Genomic DNA, 26182 nt, shown 5'->3' with positions numbered 1-26182 from the left:
TTCTTGTTTTTATAGTTGCCTGGTAAGAAAAAGACTTATAGGTTATGGACGGTGAATAACTGAAAAATTTTACTTGTAAAGAGTTTGCACTTATTAAAAGTGCTTCTTATTGGTTTTATACAACAAAATTGACCTCAGAACAAAAACCCGTTTGGCGTGGCCGAAGACGTGGTCCAACGACCAGATCACCGATCCCCTACAGCCACGCCCAGGGCCTACGTTGAGGGTTTGTGGACGGGTCCCTCATGTTGCTCAAATTGCACCTTCTCCAGTGAGATGGACACCCAGTTATGTATCTCACTGTATTGAGCTGAAAAATGTTTTATATGAGAAATGTTTTATATGTGTGAAGAAAAATGTTCTTTAAAAAGTTTTATATAGTAACCTGTAACGTTTAAGAAATGTGGCTCCCATAAAGGGAAGAAAAGTTGTTTGAAAATTCTTCTAAGTGATGCATCTAAAAATTTTGCATGTCTTTAAACTGCTTTGTTTTACTCTGTTCCAGCCCGCGGACGTGCTGTGTTTTACCAGGGGGGTATGTGGCGCCCCTGCGGGTTCAGTCGCCACAGAGGTACTGCATCTCACCCAGAGGTGTGGTATCTCACTCTCAGTGGGTCACCGCCACTGTGACATCTCCCCTAGCAATGACCGGCCCGGCTACCGAGTACCCCATGGCCCAGGGGGCGCGTCAGATGTCCTGGGTGAAGGCCGTCAGCCAGCCAGAGATGTCCGGCAACATGGAGGAGCTTATTAAGCATTTAGTTCAAAGCCAGCAGCAGCAACATCAGCAGCACCTGTAACACTTACAGCAACACCGGGAGCTGCAGCAGCAGCAAGCTCAACAGGAGAAGATCAAACTGTTACTACAACAGATCCAGTTGCAGCAAAAGGCGCAGCAGCAGCACCAGCAGGAGCAGCAACATCAAATACAGCTTCTGGCGGACGCCATCCAGGGCAGAACAACCGCCCCAACCCCAGGGCTGACTGATGACTCCCACGTCAGGAAGGCGGTAAGACGAGCCATGCAGAAGATGACCCCCGGGGATAATGTAGAAACATTTCTGACAGTCTTTGAGAGGGTGGCTGATTGGGAGAGACTTCCACCAGAACAGTGGGCAGAGGTTCTGGCACCATATTTGTCGGGGGCATGTTAAGACTTGGCACTGCAGGATGCCAAGGAATACGCCAAGGTAAAGACAGAGATCTTAACATGCCTGGGAGTAAATATGGCAGTGAGAGCCCAGCGAGTCCACCACTGGGCGTATGCCAGCGACAAGCCCCCTTGCTCGCAGATGTTTGACCTACTGCATCTCGTTCAGAAGTGGTTGCAGCCAGAGTCTTCCACTCTGGTACAGATGGTCGAGCGGGTGGTGATTGATAGATTTATGCACTCCCTTCTGAAGCCAGTACAGACTTGGGTTGCCCAAGGCGATCCCCAGAATGCAGATGACTTCATCGGCCTTGTAGAGAGGTACCAGGTGGCTGAGAAATCCCTTGGGAAACCGGATATAGTCACTTCTCCGTACTGGGATACCCAAAAGGGGGCGGGTTCACCACGGAAGGGGTCTAGAGCCACCTCTGTGGGGCGTCCAACTCCCACTGAAGGTGCCACAAGGACTGTTGCTAAAGATATAGTCTGTTGGCAGTGTCACAACCCTGGACACGTAGCCACCAGGTGTCATATGTCCCCTGAGCCCATGGACTGCAGCCTAGGCAGACAGGTCTCCTATTATGCTTATCCAGCCTGCAGTGTGGACTGTCGACCCGGCAAGGGGCCGCAAGCGTGTGCTGTGTTCGTTAATGGGGTAAAGGTGCTTGGACTGTTGGACTATAGGAGTCTGGTGACCTTAATCAGAGCTACCCTTCCCCACCAGTTGATCCCTTCCAAAACTGTGGGCGTTCGGTGCATCCATGGGGACGCCAAGAATTATCCTGTGGCCACAGTGACAGTGGGAACAGAAAGTGGTGCCCAGTCCCACAAAGTCGGGGTGGTTAAGGACCTGATACATCCCGTCATACTGGGCTGTGATTTTTCTTTATTTTGGGACTTCTGGGGGAAGGGAACCGGACTAAGTAGCGTGGGCAAATGCCAGGTTCCTGGAAAAGAACCCACAACGAAGTCTCAGGTGGATAAGTTCCCACTGTGTGTCCATGCCGACGACAAGGGCAAGACTGTGACCGAGGAAGCCGACCTCCCTGAGTTAGATATGTCCGGAGAGAACTTTGGGACTGCTCAAGTTAGAGACCTGACCTTAAAGGGAGCGTTTGACCAGGTTAATGTATGCAATGGGGTTGCCCAAGAGCCGGGGGCCGACACCAGGTTCCCCCACTTTGCAGTGCAAGGGGAGTTGCTATATCAGGTGGCCAAACTAAGGGGCAGTGAGATAGTGGAATAGCTGTTAGTGCCGGGGCCATACAGACGGAGGGTACTAGATATGGTCCATTCACATGTTCTGGGGGGACACCTAGGGGGCGAGAAAACTCAGGAGAGGATACTGAGAAGGTTTTATTGGCCAGGGTGTTACTGAGAAATTCTGAACTATTGTAGGTCCTGCCCCACCTGCCAAATAACTGCTCCCTCTTCCCGCTTCTGTAGTCCATTAGTTCCACTACCGGTGATAGGGATCCCCTTTGAGAGGATTGCAATGGACCTAGTAGGGCCCTTAGTCAAATCAGCCCGAGGCCACCAATATATCCTGGTGATCATGGACTATTCGACCCGGTATCCAGAAGCAGTGCCACTTAGGAACTCGTTGAGTAAATGCATAGCCAGGGAGCTCGTCCATATATTTGCCAGGACCGGTCTGCCGAAGGAAATCCTAACATACCAAGGGACCCCATTGATGAGCAAGGTAATGAAGGAGATGTGCAAGGTCCTCCAGATTACCCAGCTGCAAACCTCCGTTTACCATCCGCAGACCAACGGCTTAGTAGAGCGCTTTAACAAGACCTTGAAAGCGATGCTAAAGTATGTCGTAGAGAAGGATGGACGGGACTGGGACTACCTGCTGCCCTTCCTGCTCTTCTCGGTAAGGGAGGTTCCACAAGCATCTACTGTTTTTTCTCCGTTTGAGCCCCTTTATGGACGTCATCCGTGAGGGCTCCTGGACATCGCTAAGGAAACCTGGGAAACCGAGGCTACGCCACACCAGAGCATCATTGAACATGTCGCGCAGATGCAGGAAAGAATAGCGAAAGTGATGCCGATCGTGAAAACGCATTTCCTACAGGCGCAGGAAGCTCAGGCAAGGGTCTATAACCGATCGGCGAGGCTGAGGCAGTTCCAGCCTGGGGACCGTGTTTTGGTGCTAATCCCTACCGTCGAGAGCAAGTTCCTGGCCAAATGGCAAGGTCCGTACGAGGTGGTGGAGAAAGTCAGCAAGGTTAATTATAAAGTCCACCAGCCTGGCCGAAGAAAGCCGCAGCAAATATACCATGTGAACTTGCTCAAGCCGTGGCGGGAACCTGTGGAAATTTCTTGCCTGGGAGCCGCACCCGAAAGCAAGGTGGAGGAGGTCACTATAGCAGAGACTCTATCGCCGGCCCAGAAGCAACAGTGTTGAGAACTACTACAGTGGAATTGGAAGCTGTTCTCAGAGTTGCCGGGGCATACTCAAGTGGTAGAACATGACATGCTAACAGAGCCACACGTAAGAGTGAATCTCAAACTGTACTGGATTCTGGAAGCACGCCGGGAGGTAATCTTAGCCGAGGTGAAGAGGATGTTAGACCTCAGGGTGATAGAGGAGTCAAAGAGTGGGTGATCGAGCCCAATAGTCCTCATGCCAAAACCCAATGGAGAATGGAGATTTTGTAATGACTACCGCCGGTTGAATGAGGTATCCCTGCGTCGACAAACTCATCGAGAGGCTTGGACCGGCGAGGTACATCACCACTCTTGATCCGACAAAGGGCTACTGGCAGATCCCTATGTCCCAGACGGCCAAGGAGAAGACGGCTTTCTCGACACCTGATGGGTGCTTCCAGTACATTCGGATGCCGTTCGGACTACCGGGGACCCCAGCCACCTTCCAGAGGGCTATGGATCGGATCCTAGCCCCACATAAGAAGTATGCCGTGGCCTACCTTGACGACATTGTAATCTTTAGCCCAGATTGGGCTAGCCATCTACCTGAACTACAGGCCGTTCTGGATGCTTTAAGGAAGGCTGGATTTACCATAAATCCAGCCATAAATCCGAGAAAATGTGCTGTCGGAAAGGAGGAGGCCAAAACACTTTGGCTATGTCGTCGGGAGAGGTGAAATAAAACCACAGGTCAATAAAGTGGAGGCAATCCAGAACTGGCCCCAACCGCTCTCCAAGAAACAAGTAAGAGCGTTCCTGGGAATGGTGGGATATTACTGGCGGTTTATCCCAAATTTTGCTATGATGGCTGCGCCACTGACAGATCTCCTAAAAGGCACCAGGTCAACCATGGTGAAGTGGACGGAGGAGGCAGGGACCTCGTTTCAACTGTTGAAGTCAGCACTGTGTAAATAGTCGGTACTGGTCGCACCAGACTTTAAGAAAGAGTTTGTGGTTCAGACAGATGCTTCAGAGGTTGGTCTAGCAGTATTCTCTCAAGAGATAAATGGGGAAGAGCATCCCATCCTGTATCTGAGACGGAAACTTTCGTCATGCAAGAAGAACTACGCAATAGTAGAGAAAGAGTGTCTAACCATAAAGTGGGCCGTAGATACTCTTAGATATTACCTACTAGGCCGGAAGTTTAAGTTGGTGTCAGACCATGCCCCATTGAGATGGTTGAGGGAAAAGAGGGGTAAAAATGGCAGGGTAACTAGATGGTTCCTAGCTCTTCAGGACTTCAACTTTCACGTAGAGCATTGGCCCGGGAAGTTACACGGAAACGCTAATGCCCTTTCTAGAATTCCCTGTCTGGTATCGGAAGGTGCCCAAACCCCCGGCTTTGGGCAGAGGGGGGGAATATGTGACAGAGTCACTGGTTTTATATGCGAGGGGAGGTATGTTTCACTAAGGATCCTCTCCTGTGTGAACTAAGACCTATGGAATTTCTGCCAGTATGTTATATGCTGGGGGTTACCTTTTTTTTAAAGGGTGTGCTTTTATGGGAATGATGTAGAGAGGTGTGGCTGAACAAGGTTTAAATGTTTTCCTGTGTGGAGTGTGTGGTCCGGAGATTGAAGTCTCCAGGCTGTGTGTGGCTGATGCCAGAGAGCAACACCGGAGGACTGGTGTTGCTGAAACTTCACAGGACTATCTGCAGCCGGCAAAGGCCTTGCTGGATAGAGGACTCTGTTATATTTCATCTTTTGTTTTCCCATTAACCCCAAGAGGGACTGCTTATTTTTATGGGATGCTGCTGGAGTTTATGCCGCACAATAAACCTGCAGGAAATTTACCCAAACTGTGTGTCCTGTGTCTGCCTCCGGAGAGCCGAGCAAGTCGCTTTACCACAATATATATATATTAAAACAGGGCTCTAGCAGATTTTTTATCTATTATACCGTTTTAATACATTTCAACAAAATTGTATTTTCAATTCACGTCTGTGAATAATATTAATAAGGTAGTCGCTAGTGATGCTCTGAAAAAAAACACAAACATATAGTCACCTACCTGATCTTTGACTACTGTCCATGTGCACTGTTTTTTTCTGAATGCAGAATGAGTTACGTATATCAGAGTTCTTCGTCCTGATGACGTTTGACAAAAAAAACGAACCTCTGAATGAGGCTTAACTCTGTACCTGAACTATATACATTCTGGTGCACCAATAACATTTTAAAACAGGGAAGTCATTATTAAAGTGTATTAACCATGTATCTCCCCTATGATGTAAAATAAGTAAACTGTATCTATGAGTAGTACACACCGTTTTAGAAGGAAGTACATAGTCTCCTGACTTAGACGTCTTGAATTCATTTCATCCAGATCTTCAAATTCTTTTTCCACCCCTGAATAGTTCTTATGGACAAGGCTTTTAATAATCTGAAACAGCTTTTAAAAATAACAAACAGAAAATTATCTAAAATCATTGCAGTGTTATTGACTAGCACACACTACAGCTACACTGTGCAGATGTTGGCACTATGCATGGGAGCTCGCTGGCCACAATAATAGGAACATGCTGGATTCAGTGAATTGTATTTACTATCTTATTTTACCCTTTATTTAAAGTAAAGGAAGATCTGTACATTTGCTAGTTTCTGTTCTGTCCTTAATTTGGAAAATAATTTATCACAATAAATGGCTTGCTTGTGTGTTCTCATGTACAACTTTTCTATAAAAAAAATCTGCATTTTGTTACATTTGTTAATTTTGCATTTGCTACATATAGAATTGTGGATTTTAATGTGAATTTACTGTGGATTTCACCCTATGCATTGCATACATACTGTGGCTTTAAAATTCGCACCCCTGATATTTTTCTCAGTATGCTCTTTGATGCTAAGGATTTTCACCCACAAACCTTATTGCAAAATCCAAAACATATGCACCATTCATGAACATAACCTTAGTGTTCCAATTTTACCCAAGAGAAAGCTATTATAGTCATTTTACTTCATTTTAAAAACCTTTCTGGGCTATATTATTTATAATACAAATATTTTTAAATATATGTTTCGTTTATAAAGTAAATTTATAAAATAAATGTATCAATACTAATTAGAAAATGGACTTTCCCTAATTGTATGTAGGTAGAAACAGTAGTGTTTTGCCTGTTTTTGTGCACAGTACCTTGAGCTATATGTTTTTCTTATGTATTGTCTGACAATCTAGAGTAACATAGGGATAGTTTTTCTCATCTAGTATTGAATGACAATATTTTATTTAATATTGTGGTAAAAATATATCATGTTGTCGCATTCAGAATATTTCCAAGTATCCTTTTCATTACAAATATTTACCTGCTCCAGTGTTCTCCCAGTTCCATGCTCCTTATCCTCTTCCAATGCTGTGTTTCCTACTGATCGCTGGTCAAAAAGACTTGGCACGCCCCATCTACAGAAGGAAAAAATATTTGAAAAATCAAGTTCTTAATACAAATTGCCAATAACATTATAGTAACTTGTATTACAATGTATACTAAGTACTGGTAACACAGATCACCCAGCCTCCAACATAGATTCTCTGAACTTCATGAACTGTTAAAGGTTTTGTCCAGGACTATTTTTTTTTTTTTTTTTACTATGGGCCTAAAAACAAACCGGTAGGTAGATGGTAACAGAGGCAACTACCTGCTTATTCTACCTGGCGCCGGCTCAGAGCGGTCATCAACCGCTCCTGCCGGCGATTCAGCAGCTCCACGTCAAAAGAGGAGCTCTTCTTCTTCCGGGCTGCTCTGTTGACAGGGCGTGACTGTCAATGTCAAGCTGATTGACAGCCTGCTCCCAGCCTGCTCAATCAGAATGACATCGGCAGTCATGCCCTGTCAACAGAGCAGCCCAGAAGAGAAGCCACTGCTCTGTGGATGTGACATCAGCATAAGCTGAAGAAGCAGTCTCTGAGATTTAGCAACTACCTGCCTGTTAGTTCTTAGGCCCGTAGTAAAAAAAAATTAATTAATCCCAGATAACCCCTTTAATAATAAGCACATTGGATGGATAGAAGGGGCATTGTTTTAAGTGGCCTAATAGAAGAAATACAAGGAATTTATACCATAACAAGAACTACAAGGTACTTTTTTTCTGTTATTTCCTTAGTATATAATATTAATAATAATAATAACTTATATATAGGTCCAACATATTTTTTATACTCAGTGAAAAAAAAAGACAAATAAAATATTCAAATAAACAGTAATGAAAATAAGAAAAAAAAAGAAAGAGAGAAATGAAGGCATACAGCCACATTCATGTAGGCTGAAACAAATATACATGAGGTTGTGATGCAAACTTCTAACCAGCAAGAAAGATATCTCGTAGAAATTACGAGTATAGATTATTATTATACTCTATAGAGTTAGGATATATGACGCCCTCAGTTATACATTGTGTAGAATCCCAAGATTCGTTCTTGGCCAAGCTACTAGCACATACAGTGGAATCATTCTTCTTAGACAATCAATAGCCAAGTACTGTACAGCCGTGCAGCAGAAATCGAGGTGTGCCCTAATGAGCTTTATCTCTGCTTCACTGAGCAATACAGACGCCTTGACAAGGCCAAATGCTACAAACCTCCCAGGCTTTTGTCCGGAGGAATGGCAGGCACTTTGTATCCCTTTAAAAGGCAAGAAGGCCTTTCCAAGTTCTGATGAGTGATGTGGATTTTGAGGGTGACCCTGGGTCATACAGAACTAATCAAGCGAAAACAATACCCAAAATTTGCCTGACAGACACCAAGTATCTGAGGACTGTATCAAAAAGACTTTGGAATTGGCAAACACACAGCCAGTGCCAAAGGATCAAATCTTAAAGGTGGCAGGATTAAAATTATTTATTCATTGTTAATTTATTTATTTATGTATGTGCAAATATCCTGCAGGTGCTGAGGGGACTGTGAAAAGAGGCGGTATTAGAGCCAGGGCTAAAATGTTGGTCCATTTAACTCATTCTTTTCCTTAAGGCGATCAAAACATTGGCATTTATGAAGCATAAGGAAGTTAGAAAAAAGTATTGTAAATAATTGTAAAGGATTGGGGACTTAGTCAAGTCTGTTGGGCAGAGAGGCCATTAGGGTATTAGCTGTTCAATGTCCAGCTAATTAGCAAATGAATGCTTATGTCAATACTAGAATAATCCCTATGTGACTTAACGTATAGAAAAGTGGCCACTCAGTCTTGGACATTTACTGCCAAGATTGCTGTCTTATTAATTTTTGAAAAATGACAACTTATCCTGGTTGTTGAACAATACTCAGCCATGATCGTTTGTCATAGAGATGGCTGCTAATGTTACACACTATTCCAATTATCAGCAGTTCCAGTAACACAAGTGCACTGACCATTCACAGGAGAAATATGGCCGCTTGTGCCAAATTCGTTCATTCCCATATTCAGGATACTTGGAATCTTCAAAACAGAAATTCCTGATTTTTTTTTTGTATAAAGATTTAGTCACAAATCCATTCTGTTGGTGGCTTTTTCATGTCTTTAATACATATGTGGAATCAGATCAAGGGCATAACTATAATGGGTACAAGGGTTACAATTGCATCAGGGGGCCCAAAGGGTCCCTTTGGCTCATATGAAAAACTATTACTATTAAAGACCTGTGATAGTTGGGGCCTTGTTGGAGATTTTGCATTGGGGCCCACAAGCTTCAACTTACACTATTGGGTCAGATCTCTGGATTATCTGATGTGATGAAGTAATCAGCTGACCATTTATGTTTTCTGGCTTAAAAGATTGTACTGTAAATAACATTGATCTTGTACATTATATCAGCTGGATCTCCAAATATTCTTGAGATTGTGAGTCCCAAAAGTCCCCTGTGTCAATGTAGCAGCAGTGCAAATGCTTCACCTCTATTAGACCAGAGGTCACTTATGCACACTATTTAGAAAATGCATGTAAATCATGAAATACCATAATTGGGGTGCATCATTTCTCATAATGCCAAGGTATCCTGCTCTTTTGTTATTTCTCCAAGAAATTGACAACTGGGTGTTACCAATTGGGGGGGGGGCTCTACACACTCTGACAGTGGCCAATCAGAGCTCACAGTATTAGAAACACCAATGTGACATGGGAAATGGTAACACGTAGTTGCTTCAGATGCTCCAGAATTGTTAATTAATGTGAAAAATGAGTACGGTATGTATTAAAACAGACATGTCAGAAATCATGAAAAGTGATCATTAAACTTTGTTTTAGTTCTTGTAGCAGCTGCGTGGAGCTGAGTGCTGCTGTTTACATTTTTGGCAAACAGCATAGCCAAGTCCATTGAATTACTGATAGGGGCACTGGTTATCTCTACTGTTGAGGGGGGGGGGGGCAGGATGTTATAGCCTTAAGGCCCCATCATACTTAGCGACGCTGCAACGATCCCGACAACGATACGACCTGTCAGGGATCGTTGCTGCGTCGCTATGTGGTCGCTGGTGAGCTGTCAAACAGGCAGGCTCACCAACGATCAGGGGAGCAGCGACATCGTGGAAAGAATCTTTCCACGATGTCCTGCTCCTGGTTACCAGCCTGCTGAAGCAGGAGCAGGCTGGTAACTATGATAAACATCGGGTTACTAGGGGCACACGCGCTCCTAGTAACCCATTGTTTATCATGGTTACCACTCTGCTGCAGTGAGCGGGAGGTTACCGCTCACTTTAGCAGGCTCGTAACCATGATAAACAACGGGTTACTAGGTGTGCCCCTAGTAACCCGATGTTTACCATAGTTACCAGCCTGATCGCTGCTCCCGCTGGTCACACACAGCGATGTGTGCTGACCAGCAGGAGAGCAACGACCAAAAAATGGTCCAGGACACTTTGCAGCGATCAGCCTGATCGTTGCAAAGTGTCACACATAGCGACATCGCTGGTGAGGTCGCTGTTGCGTCACAAAAACCGTGACACAGCAGCGATCTCGCTAGTGATCTCGCTATGTGAGACGGGGGCTTAACTTACAGTATGTCAGGTATGTCTGCGTGCAACTATTCCTGGATTAGATATTGTTCCTCCGCCATGACAATTACAGTGGGGAAAATAAGTATTTGATACACTGCCAAGTTTTCCCACCAACAAAGAATGGACAGGTCTGTAATTTTTATCGTCGGTACACTTTGACGGTGAGAGACAGAATCTAAAAATAAAAAAACAGAAAATCATATTGTATGATTTTTAAATATTTCGTCCAATAAAATGAAATTTAATTAAGTATTTGATCACCTACCGACCAGCAAGAATTCTGTCTCTCACAGACCTGTTAGTTTTTCTTTAAGAAGCCCTCCTACTCTGCGCTCATTACCTGTAATAATTACACCTGTTTGACCTCGTTACCTGTATAAAAGACACCTGGTTCACACTCAGTCAATCACATTCCAACCTTTCCACCATGGCCAAGACCAAAGAGCTGTCTAAGGACACCAGGGACAAAATTGTAGACCTGCACAAGGATGGGATGGGCTACAGGACAATAGGCAGGCAGCTTCGTGAGAAAGCAACAACTATTGGCACAATTATTAGAAAATGGAAGAAACTCAAGGTGACTGTCAGTCTTCCTTGATCTGGGGTTCCATGTAAGATTTTGCCTCATGGGGTAAGAATGATTCTGAGAAAAGTCAAGAATCAGCCCAGATCTACGCGAGGGGAACTGGTGAATGACCTGAAGAGAGCTGGGACAACAGTCTCAAACATTACCGTTAGTAACACACTACGCTGTCATGGATTAAAATCCTGCAGGACACGCAAGGTCCCCCTGCTCACGCCAGCACATGTTCAGGCCCGTTTGAAGTTCAACAATGACCATCTGGATGATCCAGAGGAGGCATGGAAGAAGGTCATGTGGTCAGAGGAGACCAAAATAGAACTTTTTGGAATCAACTCCACTCGCTGTGCTTGGAGGAAAAAGAAGGATGAGTGCAACCCCAAGAACACCACCCCAACAGTGAAGCATGGTGGGGAAAACATCATACTTTGGGGGTGCTTTTCTGTAAAGGGGACAGGACGACTGCACTGTATTGAAGGGAGGATGGATGGGGTCATGTATCGCAAGATTTGGCCAAGAACCTCCTTCGCTCAGTAGGAGCACTGAAGATGGGTCGCGACCGGGTCTTACAGTATGACAATGACCCGAAACACACAGCCAGGGCAACTAAGGAGTGGCTCCATAAGAAGCATTTCAGGGTCCTGGAGTGGCCTAGTCAGTCTTTAGATCTGAACCCAATAGAAAATCTTTGGAAGGAGCTGAAACTCAATGTTGCCCAGCAATTGCCCCGAAACCTGAAAGATCTGGAGAAGATCTGTATGGAGGAGTGGGCCAAAATCCCTGCTGCAGTGTCTGCAAACTTCGTCAAGAACTACAGGAAACATCTGACATCTGTAATTGCAAACAAAGGTTTCTGTACCAAATATTAAGTTGTTTTTTCTATTGTATCAAATACTTATTTCATGCAAAAAAATGCTAATTAATTAAGTAAAAATCATACAATGTGATTTTCTGGATTTTTTTCAAGATTCTGTCTCTCACAGTTGAAGTGTATCTGTGAAAAAAAATTACAGACCTCTCCATTCTTTGTAGGTGGTGTAAGGCAGCACTAGTCATCATAATGGGGGATACTCGCTGCACCGGGTAAATCAAAGCACACCAGCAATGTCCTTCCGGTATTTCACAATGCTGCAGTTTATTGCACTTCATAAACCACAGTTCACCGGGTCCAACTCAGTGGCACGCCGACACACATATATATATAATGTTCACGAGCCAAGTGGCAGACCGGCCCACTTGCTCCAGGTACAGCCTTCAGCAAGGTAATAACATAGCAATGTCCATATTAATGTCCATATAACACAGGGTATTACCTTTGCCGGGTTTAGCTGCTGCAGTCCATTAGGCTTGCCACCACTGTGGCTTTGCGGCTTCCCAGGTAGGGGTCTCCAGCCGTCGTTCCCTCAAAGGCCACTGACATCCACACAGGATCCAGGCTCTGCCTTTCAGGACTCTTCATCAATAATCCACCACCACTGTGGCTTTGCAGCTTCCCAGGTGGGGGTCTCTAGCCGTCGTTCCCTCAAAGGCCACTGACATCCACACAGGATCCAGGCTCTGCCTTTCAGGACTCTTCCTTAAACCTCTGCCTTCCAAGGCCACTAGCATCCACACAGGATCCAGTCTCGACCTTTCAGGCACCAGGCTTCACTCGGCCTCACTAGGCCTCACACGGTCGGTGTCCCACACACACGGGAACAGGCCTTACACCTCTCTCACAGAACACACCTGTCTCCCATCAAGCAGGGTTTATATATGCATCCCGTGCACACACACACATACTGACAGGACCTTGCTGATGTCACAGTCATGTGATCAGACAGACATTCTGTGCGCGCAGGACCTGTGCTATGTCACAGTCATGTGACCAGTCACCTGAGGGAGAAGGTACATGGTCAGGTAAAACACATCCTGGACCATTACCGTAATGCCAGCAAGTCGCTGCATTACATATCCCCCCCCTCTGTTCAAACTTGTGGGGTTGAACACATAATATACACAATCACTATAACCCCCAGCTCACATATAGACCATGTACTTTACAATTGTGCTACTCAGCCCCTGGAACATTAGTCAACGACATTAGCCCATTCCTTAGAGACCTACCATTTGTCACTGTCACTGACTTCGTCAGGTCACCTTTCCGGGTCGTAACCTTGTCAGAGCTCCCCCGCTCCCAGCGGTCAGTTGTAACCTTGTCAGGTCTCCCCCACTCCCAGCGGTCAGTCGTAACCTTGTCAGGTCTCCCCCGCTCCCAGCGGTCAGTCATATAGCGGTGTGACTCACATGCCCTGGTATCTAAGGTCCGCTTCGACTCCGTACTGTCCCGTCCTCTATTGGGTCGTTTGTATGGGCTGCTCAAACCTGAGTTACTGGAGGTCTCACTACCTCTAAACCCACGCCCACTACTCTCAGGACATCTTGAAAGGTCCCTAACTCCAGCTATAGCTGTTCTGTTATTTAGGGGGCCCTTTCTCTGTCTGGTCTCATAATTTCTAGACGGCTGCCATCTTCTGCTACTTAGATGATGCTGTCTATCCACTCGCAGTCTAGCGAGATTCACCTGTTCTACCTCTCACAGGTAGGTCACTCGGTACTCCAACAGCATGCGCATATATCCCAGGCTTTCTTCTGTTCCTACAGCGGAGAATGATACCATGCCGTCTTCGTCTGGTATCCAGTCCTGACGATCACGTGGACTGCTTACTTTCACTACACCAGACTTCTTGACCATCACCTGCATGGCTCGACCATTTCTCCCAACGAGCTTCGTCACCAGAACATGAGGCACCCGGATGACCTCTTCACGCATACTGTGAGCTTTCCTCATCAACTCCAGTTGTCTAACGGCTTGTTCCGTCTTCAACCGGAGAAACCGCTTCGTGCGAATACATCGCCAGTGCATGTCACTCTGACCCTGCTGGCCGATAGGCTCCAGCTCTTTCTTGGTCACGACTGGCCGCCTCCTCTTTCAGGGCTGTCAGATCCTTCTGACTCGGTACCGTACCGGAGGTTGCTACTGGCAACGTCACCTCCTCTTCTACCTCTAATGGAGGATCCACACTTAAAGCAAAGGCACACAGTACTACATTCTCTTTATTTTCATTTTCAGCCAAGTCTACAGGAGCAACCTTTTTGTGGCCCTTGCGCCGTCTACGAGATGGGGACTTTCTCACCTCGTCTAGCCCCTCCTGACTGACCTCTCCTTCTACTTTCGTAGTGTCACCGTCAGCTACGGGGTCTGTGTCACTCCCCATGGTGTTGTGGACTAACAGGTCACCTCCCACTTTGACGTCACCCCCTTCTACTGGAGCTACCCCGTTATCAATGGTCACATTGTCATTTTTAGGAGGTACCAACCCACCACCAGTAATTTTTTTTGATTTTCTATCCTCCACGCTATTTTGAACAACCGCCCCTTTTTTAGACTCCGCCCCCTTTTTAACAACCACACCGGCAGGGGAATTTTTACAAGAAAAATCAATAATAGTCTTAGGACTCAGTTCACAACAGCTCTTACCACCTCCCCGGGCACTCTGGGACAACACTGGCGCCCCCGGAGAGTTCATAGAATGGTCCACTGCCGCCATTCCATATGGTGCCCACAGCTCCTGTGGTTCCTGTACCATGTCCAGTTTCATGTCCAGTAGACGTTTCTCAAATACCTTCTCCGGTTTTAACAGGCACTTTAATCGCTATAATCGCTCAATAGCTTCAGACTCAGTTGCTGCTCCTTTCACAGCCATTTTTATCTGCTCCTGCATTTCCTCAGGACACTATTGACACACCGCTCTCCCCAGAAAAATTTTGTGGCCCCGCCGAGCCACAGCAAAACCGGATTTGAGTGCGACAACAACCTTCGCAACCCCGCCGAGTTGCAGCCAGATGCTTTAAACTTCGTGAGCCCCGCCGAGCCACAGCAAACCAGGTTTGAGTGCGACGCCAATCTTCGCAACCCCACCGAGTTGCAGCCAGATGCTTTAATCCACACTCGTCCTGTGCCGTTGCCCCTAGCAACCGGGCTGCAGTTGCCCCTAGCAACCGGATTGTCGTTGCCGCTAGCAACCAGGCTGCAGTTGCCCCTAGCAACCGGGCTGCAGTTGCCCGCATTCTCCACCATATGTAAGGCACCACTAGTCATCATAATGGGGGATACTCGCTGCACCGGGTAAATCAAAGCACACCAGCAATGTCCTTCCGGTATTTCACAATGCTGCAGTTTATTGCACTTCATAAACCACAGTTCACCGGGTCCAACTCAGTGGCACGCCGACACACATATATATATAATGTTCACGAGCCAAGTGGCAGACCGGCCCACTTGCTCCAGGTACAGCCTTCAGCAAGGTAATAACATAGCAATGTCCATATTAATGTCCATATAACACAGGGTATTACCTTTGCCGGGTTTAGCTGCTGCAGACCATTAGGCTTGCCACCACTGTGGCTTTGCGGCTTCCCAGGTAGGGGTCTCCAGCCGTCGTTCCCTCAAAGGCCACTAACATCCACACAGGATCCAGGCTCTGCCTTTCAGGACTCTTCATCAATAATCCACCACCACTGTGGCTTTGCAGCTTCCCAGGTGGCTTCACTCGGCCTCACTAGGCCTCACATGGTCGGTGTCCCACACACACGGGAACAGGCCTTACGCCTCTCTCACAGAACACACCTGTCTCCCATCAAGCAGGGTTTATATATGCATCCCGTGCACACACACACACATATTGACAGGACCTTGCTGATGTCACAGTCATGTGATCAGACAGACATTCTGTGCGCGCAGGACCTGTGCTATGTCACAGTCATGTGACCAGTCACCTGAGGGGGAAGGTACATGGTCAGGTAAAACACACCCTGGACCATTACCATAATGCCAGCAAGTCGCTGCATTACAGTGGGAAAACTTGCAAAAGTGTATCAAATACTTATTTCCCCACTGTATATGATTAATCACTGGTATATGAGAGCCCTATGAACTCTATGGAAAATCACCATGACATTTTGTAATGTTACTTGGAAATGGCTTCCACTTCCCCACTCGCTCCCTAAAATTCTCAAGAGCATGCTATTGTGGCACCCCAGGGGTCCGGTTGCCACAGTGGCATTGCCTCCCTCACAAGTGGTGAAGCCATACCTGGAAGCAAGCAGGGGTCCCCTAATCAGGTTTTACTAAGCATGTAACACTTTCCTGGCTCCAGACCAGCAAGGGGAGTTCCTCCCCTTGGCAACTGGGATCTGGGGGCGAGGTTAGTTAGACTTAGTGTGAGGAGTTGAAGTCAGGACGTTGAGGAGAGAGGAGCTGGGGACTGGAGCTGCGCGGCAGCACACCCCAGAAGAACCAGCACAGAAGAACCGGACACGGGAGTCCAAGGCTGTGGGGCACCGAAGGCCCAGCAGTAGAAACCGGAGGGCAGGAGACTGCTGGTGTCCTGGCCCCAGCAGACGCCCGGAGGCTCAGCAGCACCGCAGGGCCCAGCACCGCCACGTGGGAGCGATGCACCAGCAAGGCCCGAGCTGCCTGCCATACGGGTGAGCACAGAAACGTTGCACTCAGGGACGAGGGCCACCGCAAGGCTACAAGCAGCAGGGCCAAAGAGTTTAGTGGAAAGGGTAGGCCTCCAACTTCACCTGGCAGGGAGGATTCTTTACTTGCTTCCAGGCTGCCCGGACTTCCACTTCTAGCCAGTACCCTAGTCCTGGTTTGCCTAATCACTGCCAGTAAAGATAAGAGGAAACCGCCATTCGGTTGTGGACTAATTATTGCTGCGCCATCAACCCTTGCACTACAACGCCCAGCATAAACCATAACATCTACACAGCCCTGGAGCTAAGCTCTACCTGTGGAGAGCCACACCATCCCTGCTGCAGTAACATCAGCTCCAGAGGACCAGCTCCACAGCGGCGGCTCCCTTAGCCGCATACCGCAGGTGGCGTCACAAACTTTATACAATCACTATAAATCCCCTATCAATAACCCCTTTTTATTGACCACCCTGGGTCACGGACCGGGTCACCGCCACTGTGACATCCCCCAGCATTTACCGACCCGGCACCGGGTACCCCACGGCCCAGGGGGCGCGTCAACTTGGCGTCACAAACAGGATTCACGAAGCCCGGTATAACCGGGTCCTGTGTGCCATAGATTTTTTTGAGCTGTGTTATCACGTGGTTTGCCGCCCGCCGAGGGGGAAGAAAGAAGCCCCGATCCGGAACCATCGGGTAAGAGATCCCTCCGCCTGCAGAGCAGCATACTGGTACGTCAGCAGATGCCCAGGATCAGGCCGAGGTTCACTAGGGGGGGAGGAAGATGCCCAACATGGAGGAGGGATCAGCCGCAGGCGCGGCCGCTGCCATTGTGATGCCGTTATCAATGCCATATATACCGGGGGCGGCTTGGTTGCCCCAGTACTCAGGGGAGTTGCACACCCTGAACGTCTTTGAGGAGAGACTGCGCAGTTTGTTTAAAGTATACCCCCTGTCTGAGGAGCAAAAGGTCAGCATCCTCAAAGGCCAGCTAATCGGTGCAGCCCAGAGAGAGGTGAAGTCCTGGCCGGGCAGAGACAAAGGCACTGTACAAGAAATACTGGCCCGACTTGAAGGATACCTTTGACACAAGCACCGCAGCAGAAATTAAAATGAAGTTTTACGGGTGCAAACAAAGGGTGCAGGACAGTGTACGGGACTATGCTCTAAACCTGCAGGAGGCGCTGCAGGCCATCAAACAGGTAGACCCTGACAGTGTGCATGATGAGGACAGATTGCTAACTGAGCAGTTTATTGAGGGGCTCCTGTCCAGCGCTCACAGGACACAGCTGCGCATTATGGCTCTGCAAAATCCTGATCTGGACTTTGCGCAATTTAAAGACAGAGCCATCCGGGTGCTGCGGGAATCAACACCAGGAGGTCCTGCATCCCATCGGCGCCCAGCTATCACCTACCACCAGGAGGTGGCATCCTTTTCCCCAGAACCTGTGGAGGCTGACGCGCAGACCCTAGATAATGATCCATCTGCAGACCTGCGCCTTCAGGTCCAGGAGCTGACCAAAAGTGTGGCTACACTAACTAAAACAGTGCAGGCCATGCAAGTGTCTCCCAAGGAAAAGATCCAGCTGGCTTCCAGTCCAGATGACGTCCCGTGGCGACGACAGAAGAGAATTCCACCGACCAGAGGGAGGAACAGCGATCGCTACGACCAGGACGGACAACCCATCTGCCGCCTCTGTCAAAAGGCGGGACACTATGCAAGGTTCTGTAATTTAAACAAGCAACCCCTGTACGTGGGAGGACGCCCGGTCCTACCTGTCATGCTTGATGGCATCCCAATGAACGCGTTGCTGGACGCCTGGTCCCAGGTGACCACGATGCCATATATCCTTTATAAACAATACTGGACTGATTCAGACATTACCCGCCGTCCAGATGAACATCTTAGCATCTATGCCAGCAATGGTCAGCCCTTGCCTCAGGTGGGGTATAAAGAGGTGACCATAAAAGTTGGCAAAGTAGAATTGCCATCACAAGGAATGATTATTGTTGATATTGATCGCCGAGAAAGTCATCCCATGATAACCTTAGGCACTAATGTGATAGAAAATTGTCTTGGAGAAATTATTGTTTTGTTGCAACAGGTCCCAGTCAGCAGCGAGTTCTGCAGAAGAAGATCAGAGCCCTGATGAAAAGACAACAGGTAGAGCTGTCTGGAGGGGAAATTGGCAGTGTCAGGATGAGTGATCCGTTCCCCATTGCAATGCCCCCTAGGAGTGAAATGTTGATATGGTGTCGAGCAGCAATCGGTCTCCGGGGTCAAGATTATCAGGCCCTGGTAGAACCCGTGTACTCTGACAGTAGGCCCACCATCTTGACAGCCAGGGGGGTGGTCGATGTCCGCAATGGGAGAGTACCGATACGCATCCTGAATTGTGGGGAGAAAGAGGTCCATTTATCCCGGTATGCTACCCTTGCTAAGCTATTCACTGTCAGTAACAACTCAATAAAGACAGTGGAACCCTGGCTTCGGTCCAAACCAGCGGAGGATAACGGCTCCAAGGGGCAGATGGAGGATTGGTGTGAGAAGCTACAAGTAGGCACTGACTCCACCCCTTTGCAGCAAAAGCATGGAGTATACCGGGTGGTCCAAGAATATGAGCGAGTCTTCAGCAAACACCCATTAGACTTTGGGCAGGTAAAAGGGGTCCAACATCATATCCCCACAGGAGATTATCCACCCATTAAAGAGAGGTACTGGCCTGTACCCCCAGCTCACTATCAATGTGCCAAAGGCATGTTACGGGAGATGAAGGAGGCTGGGATGATCAGAGATAGTTGTAGCCCCTGGGCAGCTCCATTAGTTCTCGTTAGAAAGAAGGATGGTACAATGAGGATGTGTGTTGATTACAGGCAGGTTAACCGCATTACACATAAAGACGCCTACCCATTACCCAGGATTGAGGAGTCATTAGCTGCACTAAGATCTGCTAATTATTTCTCCACTTTGGATCTCACCAGTGGGTACTGGCAGGTTCCTGTGGCAGAGAGGGACAAAGAAAAGACCGCGTTTACAACATCATTGGGCCTCAGCGAGTTCAACTGCATGCCATTCGGGCTCTGCAATGCCCCAGGAACTTTCCAGCGGTTAATGGAGCGCTGCCTAGGACACAAGAACTTCGAAACTGTCCTGCTGTACCTGGACGACATAATTGTCTACTCGAAGACATATGAAGACCACCTGGAGCACCTGGCCGAGGTGTTCAAAGCCCTATCTGGTTTTGGCCTGAAGGTAAAGCTGTCCAAGTGCCACCTGCTGAAGCCCAAGGTGCAGTACCTAGGTCATGTGGTAAGTGCCGAAGGTGTAGCACCAGACCCAGAAAAAGTCACCGTAATCAAGGACTGGCAAAGACCCTCCAATATCAAGGAAGTGCGGCACTTCCTCGGGCTGGTAGGCTACTACAGGAGATTTATCAAGGGTTTCACCAAGATAGCAGCACCCATGCAGGACCTCCTGGTAGGCCAGTCCAAGAAACCGAAACCTCCGTTCAAATGGGGTAAACCAGAAGGCGAATCTTTCACCCGATTGAAGATGGCTCTGACCGGAGGCGAAGTCCTGGCCTACCCCGACTATGGCCAACCCTTTATACTTCATACAGATGCCAGCAACGTGGGATTGGGAGCGGTGCTGTCCCAGGTACAACAAGGCAGAGAGAGAGTGATTTCCTACGCCAGCAGGAAGCTCCGGCCCACGGAAAGGAACCCCGACAACTACAGTTCCTTCAAGTTGGAGTTTCTCGCCATAGTCTGGGCTGTAACGGAGCGCTTCAAACACTATCTCGCCTCCTCCAGATTTACAGTCTTCACAGATAACAACCCGCTGATGCACCTGGAGACTGAGAAGCTTAGTGCCCTAGAACAACGATGGATGGCCCGACTGTCTCACTATGAGTTTACTATCAAGTATCGGGCGGGGCATAAAAATGCAAATGCTGATGCACTGTCCAGGATGCCCAACTTGCCAGATGAGGGAGAAGACCCAGAAGAGCTGGAGGAGATAGAGCTACCCGCTTTCCATCGTCACGGGGTGACCCAGTGCTCCCACTGTGTAAGGGACAAGTGCTCCGCCAACAATGAGGCCACGTTCAACCCATTGCCCCACCATGGATGGGCAGAAACGCAGGATAGCGACCCGGCTGTCCGCCTAGTCAAAGAGTTGCTGACACAAGCTGATCCAGATGCTCCACAGGAAACCCAACAGTTGTGGAAGGAGAAGGGCAAGCTGTTCATCTACGAAGGAAAGCTATGTCGAAGAAGCATCAACTCCCGGACACACGAACTGGGGCGGGATGCGCCAATGGTCTTAGAAGCGTACCATGATGGAGCAGGACACTTCGGGTGGAAGAAGTTGGAAGTCCTGCTACGTGAGCGATTCTACTGGGCTGGCATGAGGAAAGCAATTGAGAGATGGTGTCGAGAATGTGGTCCATGCAACCTGAGGCGGAAAGACCGTGACAGCCAGAGGGCTCCCCTGCAGCCCATAATCACCAAACAACCACTTGAACTGGTAGCCTTGGACCACGTGAAGCTAGCCCCAAGCAGGTCAAGCCATGTCTACGCGCTAACCATAGTAGACCACTACTCCCGGTTCCTGGTAGTAGTGCCAGTAAAAGACCAGATGGCTCAGATGGCAGCCAAAGCGTTCCAGCAGCACTTTTGTCGCCCGCACGGTTACCCTGAACGGGTGCTTACCGACCAAGGTCCAGCCTTTGAAGCAGAGGTGTTCCAGGAATTCTGTAACTTGTAAGGCTGCAAGAAAATCAGGACGACTCCACCAACTGTACACCCGCTTACCTGATGAGAGCAAGACCTGGTAAGCTACCCATCGACTTAGACATGGGAGTCCTAACACCAGAGACGACTTCACCAGATGCGTATTGGGATACCAAGCGGCAGCAACAATACCGCAAGGTGCAAGAATGTGTTGAGAGAAGTTTGTCCCAGGCGAGACAGAAGCAAGAGAAAACTTACAATCAGCACGCACCTGCCATTCCCTTATCACCTGGAGAACAGGTACTTAAGAGGAAGAGACGAGTCCACAAGTTAGATGACCAGTGGGAGGTTGAGCCATACACCATCCTACCCTCAAATTACGACAACACCAAAGTGTGCCTCATCAGCAAAGATGGAGGGGAAACTTCAGCGGCAGTCTCAAGAGACCACTTGAAGATTTGTCCTGAACAGTTGAAACACACAGAAGAAGATCAAGACAACTCTCAGCCCACAGAAGGAGTGGAAGAAGTGGTCCAAACAGTACTCGGAGAATTTCCCCGGTCTTGGACGCAGGTGAACAGTGCAATTGTAGTACCGGTCCTTACCTTTCTCCAAGCGGCCTCACCGGAAGCTGCAGAAGTCCCAGAACAGCTGGAAGACCAGTCGGCCCCAGAGACAGATGCTTCATCAGCAGCAGATCAGGAGAATCTACCCTCTGCTAGCAGTCAACCTGTCGTACCCAGGGTGAGTCAAAGAATTCGTAGTAGATTACCCAGCCTACCAGTGTTACCTCAAACTACCCGTAGTGTAATTCACACTAAATCCACCACACCAGGGGTAGACACTAGGGATCAGGGTAGGGCAGTGACAACTAACGTACTACGTAGATCGACCAGGAGTACAAAAGGTCATCTCCCTGCTCGCTGGAGAAGCTAAAATATAAAGTATAAGAGAACTAAAGTGTATGTTGTTTATAGTTGTACCCATTAAATAGTCTTGCAAAAGTATATTTGTTGAATTTATGGACAATTGGACCACAGGACTAGGTGTGGTCAGGACAATATTGAATATAGTTACTAATTGGCCTAGAAAATAAACCGCAGGCGTGGCTGAAGACCAGGCCCAACGAAAGAGTGCCCTGAAGCCACTCCCAGGGACAATACACAAAGTGGGTTGATGCGGTTCCCACCAGCCAAATTTCAGTTATTCGGAAAAAGACAATCCCCAGTGACTGCTTTCAATTTTTGTTGGGTGTTTGAAATTTTTGACCTGTTTGTAATGTGAACTGCTATTGTTATTTGTTAATTTTGAAAGGTATCCTCAGTCCGGGAGTACTGAAGTTAACTAGGGGGGAATGTGGCACCCCAGGGGTCCGGTTGCCACAGTGGCATTGCCTCCCTCACAAGAGGTGATGCCATGCCTGGAAGCAAGCAGGGGTCCCCTAATCAGGTTTTACTAAGCATGCAACACTTTCCTGGCTCCAGACCAGCAAGGGGAGTTCCTCCCCTTGGCAACTGGGATCTGGGGGCGAGGTTAGTTAGACTTAGTGTGAGGAGTTGAAGTCAGGACATTGAGGGCAGAGGAGCTGGGGACTGGAGCTGCGCGGCAGCTCATCCCAGAAGAACCAGCACAGAAGAACCCGACACGGGAGTCCGAGGCTGTGGGGCACCGAAGGCCCAGCAGTAGAAACCGGAGGGCAGGAGACTGCAGGTCTCCTGACCTCAGCAGACGCCCGGAGGCTCAGCAGCACCGCAGGGCCCATCACCGCCACGTGTGAGCGACACACCAGCAATGCCCGAGCTGCCTGCCATACGGGTGAGCACAGAAACGTTGCACTCAGGGACGAGGGCCACTGCACAGCTACAAGTAGCGGGGCCAAAGAGTTTAGTGGAAAGGGTAGGTCTCCAACTTCAGCTGGCAAGGAGGATTCTTTACTTGCTTCCAGGCTGCCCGGACTTCCACTTCTAGCCAGTACCCTAGACCCGGTTTGCCTAATCACCGCCAGTAAAGAGAAGAGGAAACCGCCATTCAGTTGTGGACTAATTATTGCTGCGCCATCAACCCTTGCACTACAAAGCCCTGCATAACCCATAACATCTACACTGCCCTGGAGCTAAGCTCTACCTGTGGAGAGCCACACCATCCCTGCTGCAGTAACATCAGCTTCAGAGGACCTGCTCCGCAGCGACGGCTCCCTTAGCCGCATACCACAGGTGGCGTCATGAACTTTATACAATCACTATAAATCCCCTATCAATAACCCCTTTTTATTGACCGCCCTGGGTCACGGATCGGGTCACCGCCACTGTGACATCCCCCAGCATTTACCGGCCCGGCACCGGGTACCCCACGGCCCAGGGGGCGCGTCACTATAGACATGGATACCAGTCTAAAAAAGACTTACCACATCTTAGGCACTCTGCAAATCTGTTTGATTTTACTTGGTCAAGTGGGAAACATAAAGGCATATTAGGCCGTGGAATATCATCAGGTATATTTACCTCCATCTTTTCTTTGTAGAAATTAATCAGTTTATATTCACAATATTCCCAAACTGTTACCTCTCCCATCTTCATTACTGGGCCTTGTGCTCTTCTCCTAATGCCGCCTGCATTTTCAGACGTCCACAGTGGGTTTCCCGGGTAAACCAGTGAACTCCTTTTAAGGCTGGCTCAGGCAGAGGCCAGGTGCTTGGATAATGAAGGGTTATTCCCATCTTCACAGATGTATATTGTTGGATTTTCAGACGTTCTTGAGATATTAACACTTTTCTTTTCTTTACAGCTTTTTTGCCTTGGAGGCTGAATATCGCTATGAGACAGCAGAACATGTGCAGCGCTTATGTAAGGGTATGGCTAACAGAAGATATAGCTAGTCAACATCTCACAGCACCTGAAAGTAAATACTGCCCTCTGCTGGTTGGACTTTATAGGTAGGAACTGATGGATTGATAGTGTGTTCCCTGAAGGGAATAATTTGAAGGGAAGTCAGGTGACAACTGTCGTGCAATTGCTAAACATAAAATGCCAGGACAGCAAAGCAGAACTCAGTTGGCGCCAAGTTGTGACAGGAGGAGGACACATGAACAGCGCAACAAGTTTGTGGTCACCTCTGCAGCAGGACTACCTGAGAGTGATCTGTTCCATAAGGGAAGATTTTTGGGGAGCTGGTATTGCAAATCCTATCTCTGTATCAATATTTCCCAAGTAATTTTAATATTCCTTAGCAAAATATGTAGAGGTATTTACCACATTTTAGTGTGTAAGTTTGCCACTAAATCCAATGCAATGATGAATTGGAATGGGGTAAGGAGGTATTGACCCAGCTGAATATGTCTCCCAAGACTTGATATATCATACCCCCAAATATCTATGAAAACGACCTCCAGCCTGCTTTGTACTGCCACATCAATATCTACAGAGATATTATTGGCTTTGCCTTGATCGCTCATCACACCTCTCCCGAATTCTGCGATCCAACTGAATAACCTGATACATCGAGTCTCCGAAAGAAAAGGGTGGAGTATGCAGAGTCAGAGCATCCTTAAGTGTATCCGAAAAGCCTTGGCAAAACTGACACCTGACAGTTGTATCATTCCACAGAACTTCAGTGGGCCATTTCCGGAACTCGGTACTATAGTCCTCAGCGGTGTGGCCCCCTGTGTTAGGTTTATGATCTTTGCTCCACAACCTGGATTTTGTCAGGTTCATCGTAGATTAACCCTAAGGCATCAAAAAAAGCATAAAGAGATGACCGTTCGGGGGCTTGTGGGGACAAAGGAAATGCCCAAGTCTGAGGACCCCCTCGTAATTAGGACAGGATTATTCCCATCTGCTGGAACTCATTCCCTGAGGACCGGGGTTGCAGGGAAAAAAATAGTCTACAGCTCTCCCTGAACACCTGAAACACTTTTTTCTCCCCCGAAAATTTATCGGGAAGGGCCATTACTGGTTCAGGAGAAACCAACTGCAGAAGATACTGGCATCAAAACTACTGCTGGCAGCGGAGGGCTGTGGGAAACACTCATCACACTAGAAAACTGACCATGCAAATGGAACTGCATCATTTCTAGTTTCTGGTGTTCCCTGGTCAGATCCTGAACAACCTGGTTCAGATTTGTCACTTGATCGCACAGTGTGCGTAAACGGTCCCTACTGGTGGGAAAAAAAGTCTCATGCTAGTTGCGATGAGACACCAGTCACTACTCATGGTGAAGCCATGAGATTGTATAGTCCATAGGTCCGGGGTCAGATACCAAGAGGGCTCGTCATAAACAAAGGGGTAAGGAAAAGGCGTATTTAGGTCACAAGGCAGCAGATAGCGGATCAAGACAAAAGGGCAAGGCAAACGGATGGTCAAAGGCAAGGACTAATGTCGAGCAACAAAGATCAAATACAGGAACTGAGTACAGAACAAGTGCACACCACTTGAGCTAAGCTACAACTGGCACTAATTGGAGGCAGAGAGCCAGCTTAATAGCTAGGTAATCACTTGAATAACAAACACATGGAGAAAAGCCAGGATGCCCCAGCCCTGATTGGACGGCTGAACTGTCACTCAACACACTGACAGCTCAGCATGCCCCAGCCTCCGAATGGACGACTGAGCTGTCCATCACCATACTAACAGCTCAGAACGTCCCTGTCCTAGATTGGACAGATAAACTGTCACTCACTGCTTCCAGACCCAATTGCCTTGCCTTGAAAAGCCATGTTTTCTTTACAATTTGCAACATGTAATTTATTTAATATATGTCCAACTTTGCTGTTCTTTCATAAGAAATACTTAATGAAGCACTC

The 26182-nt window shown here is 47.9% G+C and overlaps 1 protein-coding gene across 3 annotated transcripts in view; it reads right to left on the bottom strand.

The window, feature by feature from the left end:
* LOC141156404 (EF-hand calcium-binding domain-containing protein 6-like) overlaps nucleotides 1–26182 on the bottom strand; it is a 320593-nt gene that overhangs the window by 44972 nt on the left and 249439 nt on the right. For all 3 annotated transcript variants that reach the window (XM_073642612.1, XM_073642606.1, XM_073642599.1), the window contains 2 exons: nucleotides 6892–6985; nucleotides 5856–5980 (listed from right to left, as the gene is read on the bottom strand). In XM_073642612.1, the coding sequence (XP_073498713.1) occupies nucleotides 5856–5980; nucleotides 6892–6985 (219 nt within the window). The remainder of the gene's footprint in view (nucleotides 1–5855; nucleotides 5981–6891; nucleotides 6986–26182) is intronic.

Source organism: Phyllobates terribilis, unplaced genomic scaffold (genome assembly GCF_046119375.1).
Source record: "Phyllobates terribilis strain yellow unplaced genomic scaffold, ASM4611937v1 Scaffold_1__5_contigs__length_1240528914, whole genome shotgun sequence".
In the NCBI taxonomy this organism is placed as follows: domain Eukaryota; kingdom Metazoa; phylum Chordata; class Amphibia; order Anura; family Dendrobatidae; genus Phyllobates; species Phyllobates terribilis.
The sequence above is the reverse complement of the archived record's forward strand: the minus strand, read 5'-3'. Positions and strand labels throughout refer to the sequence as shown.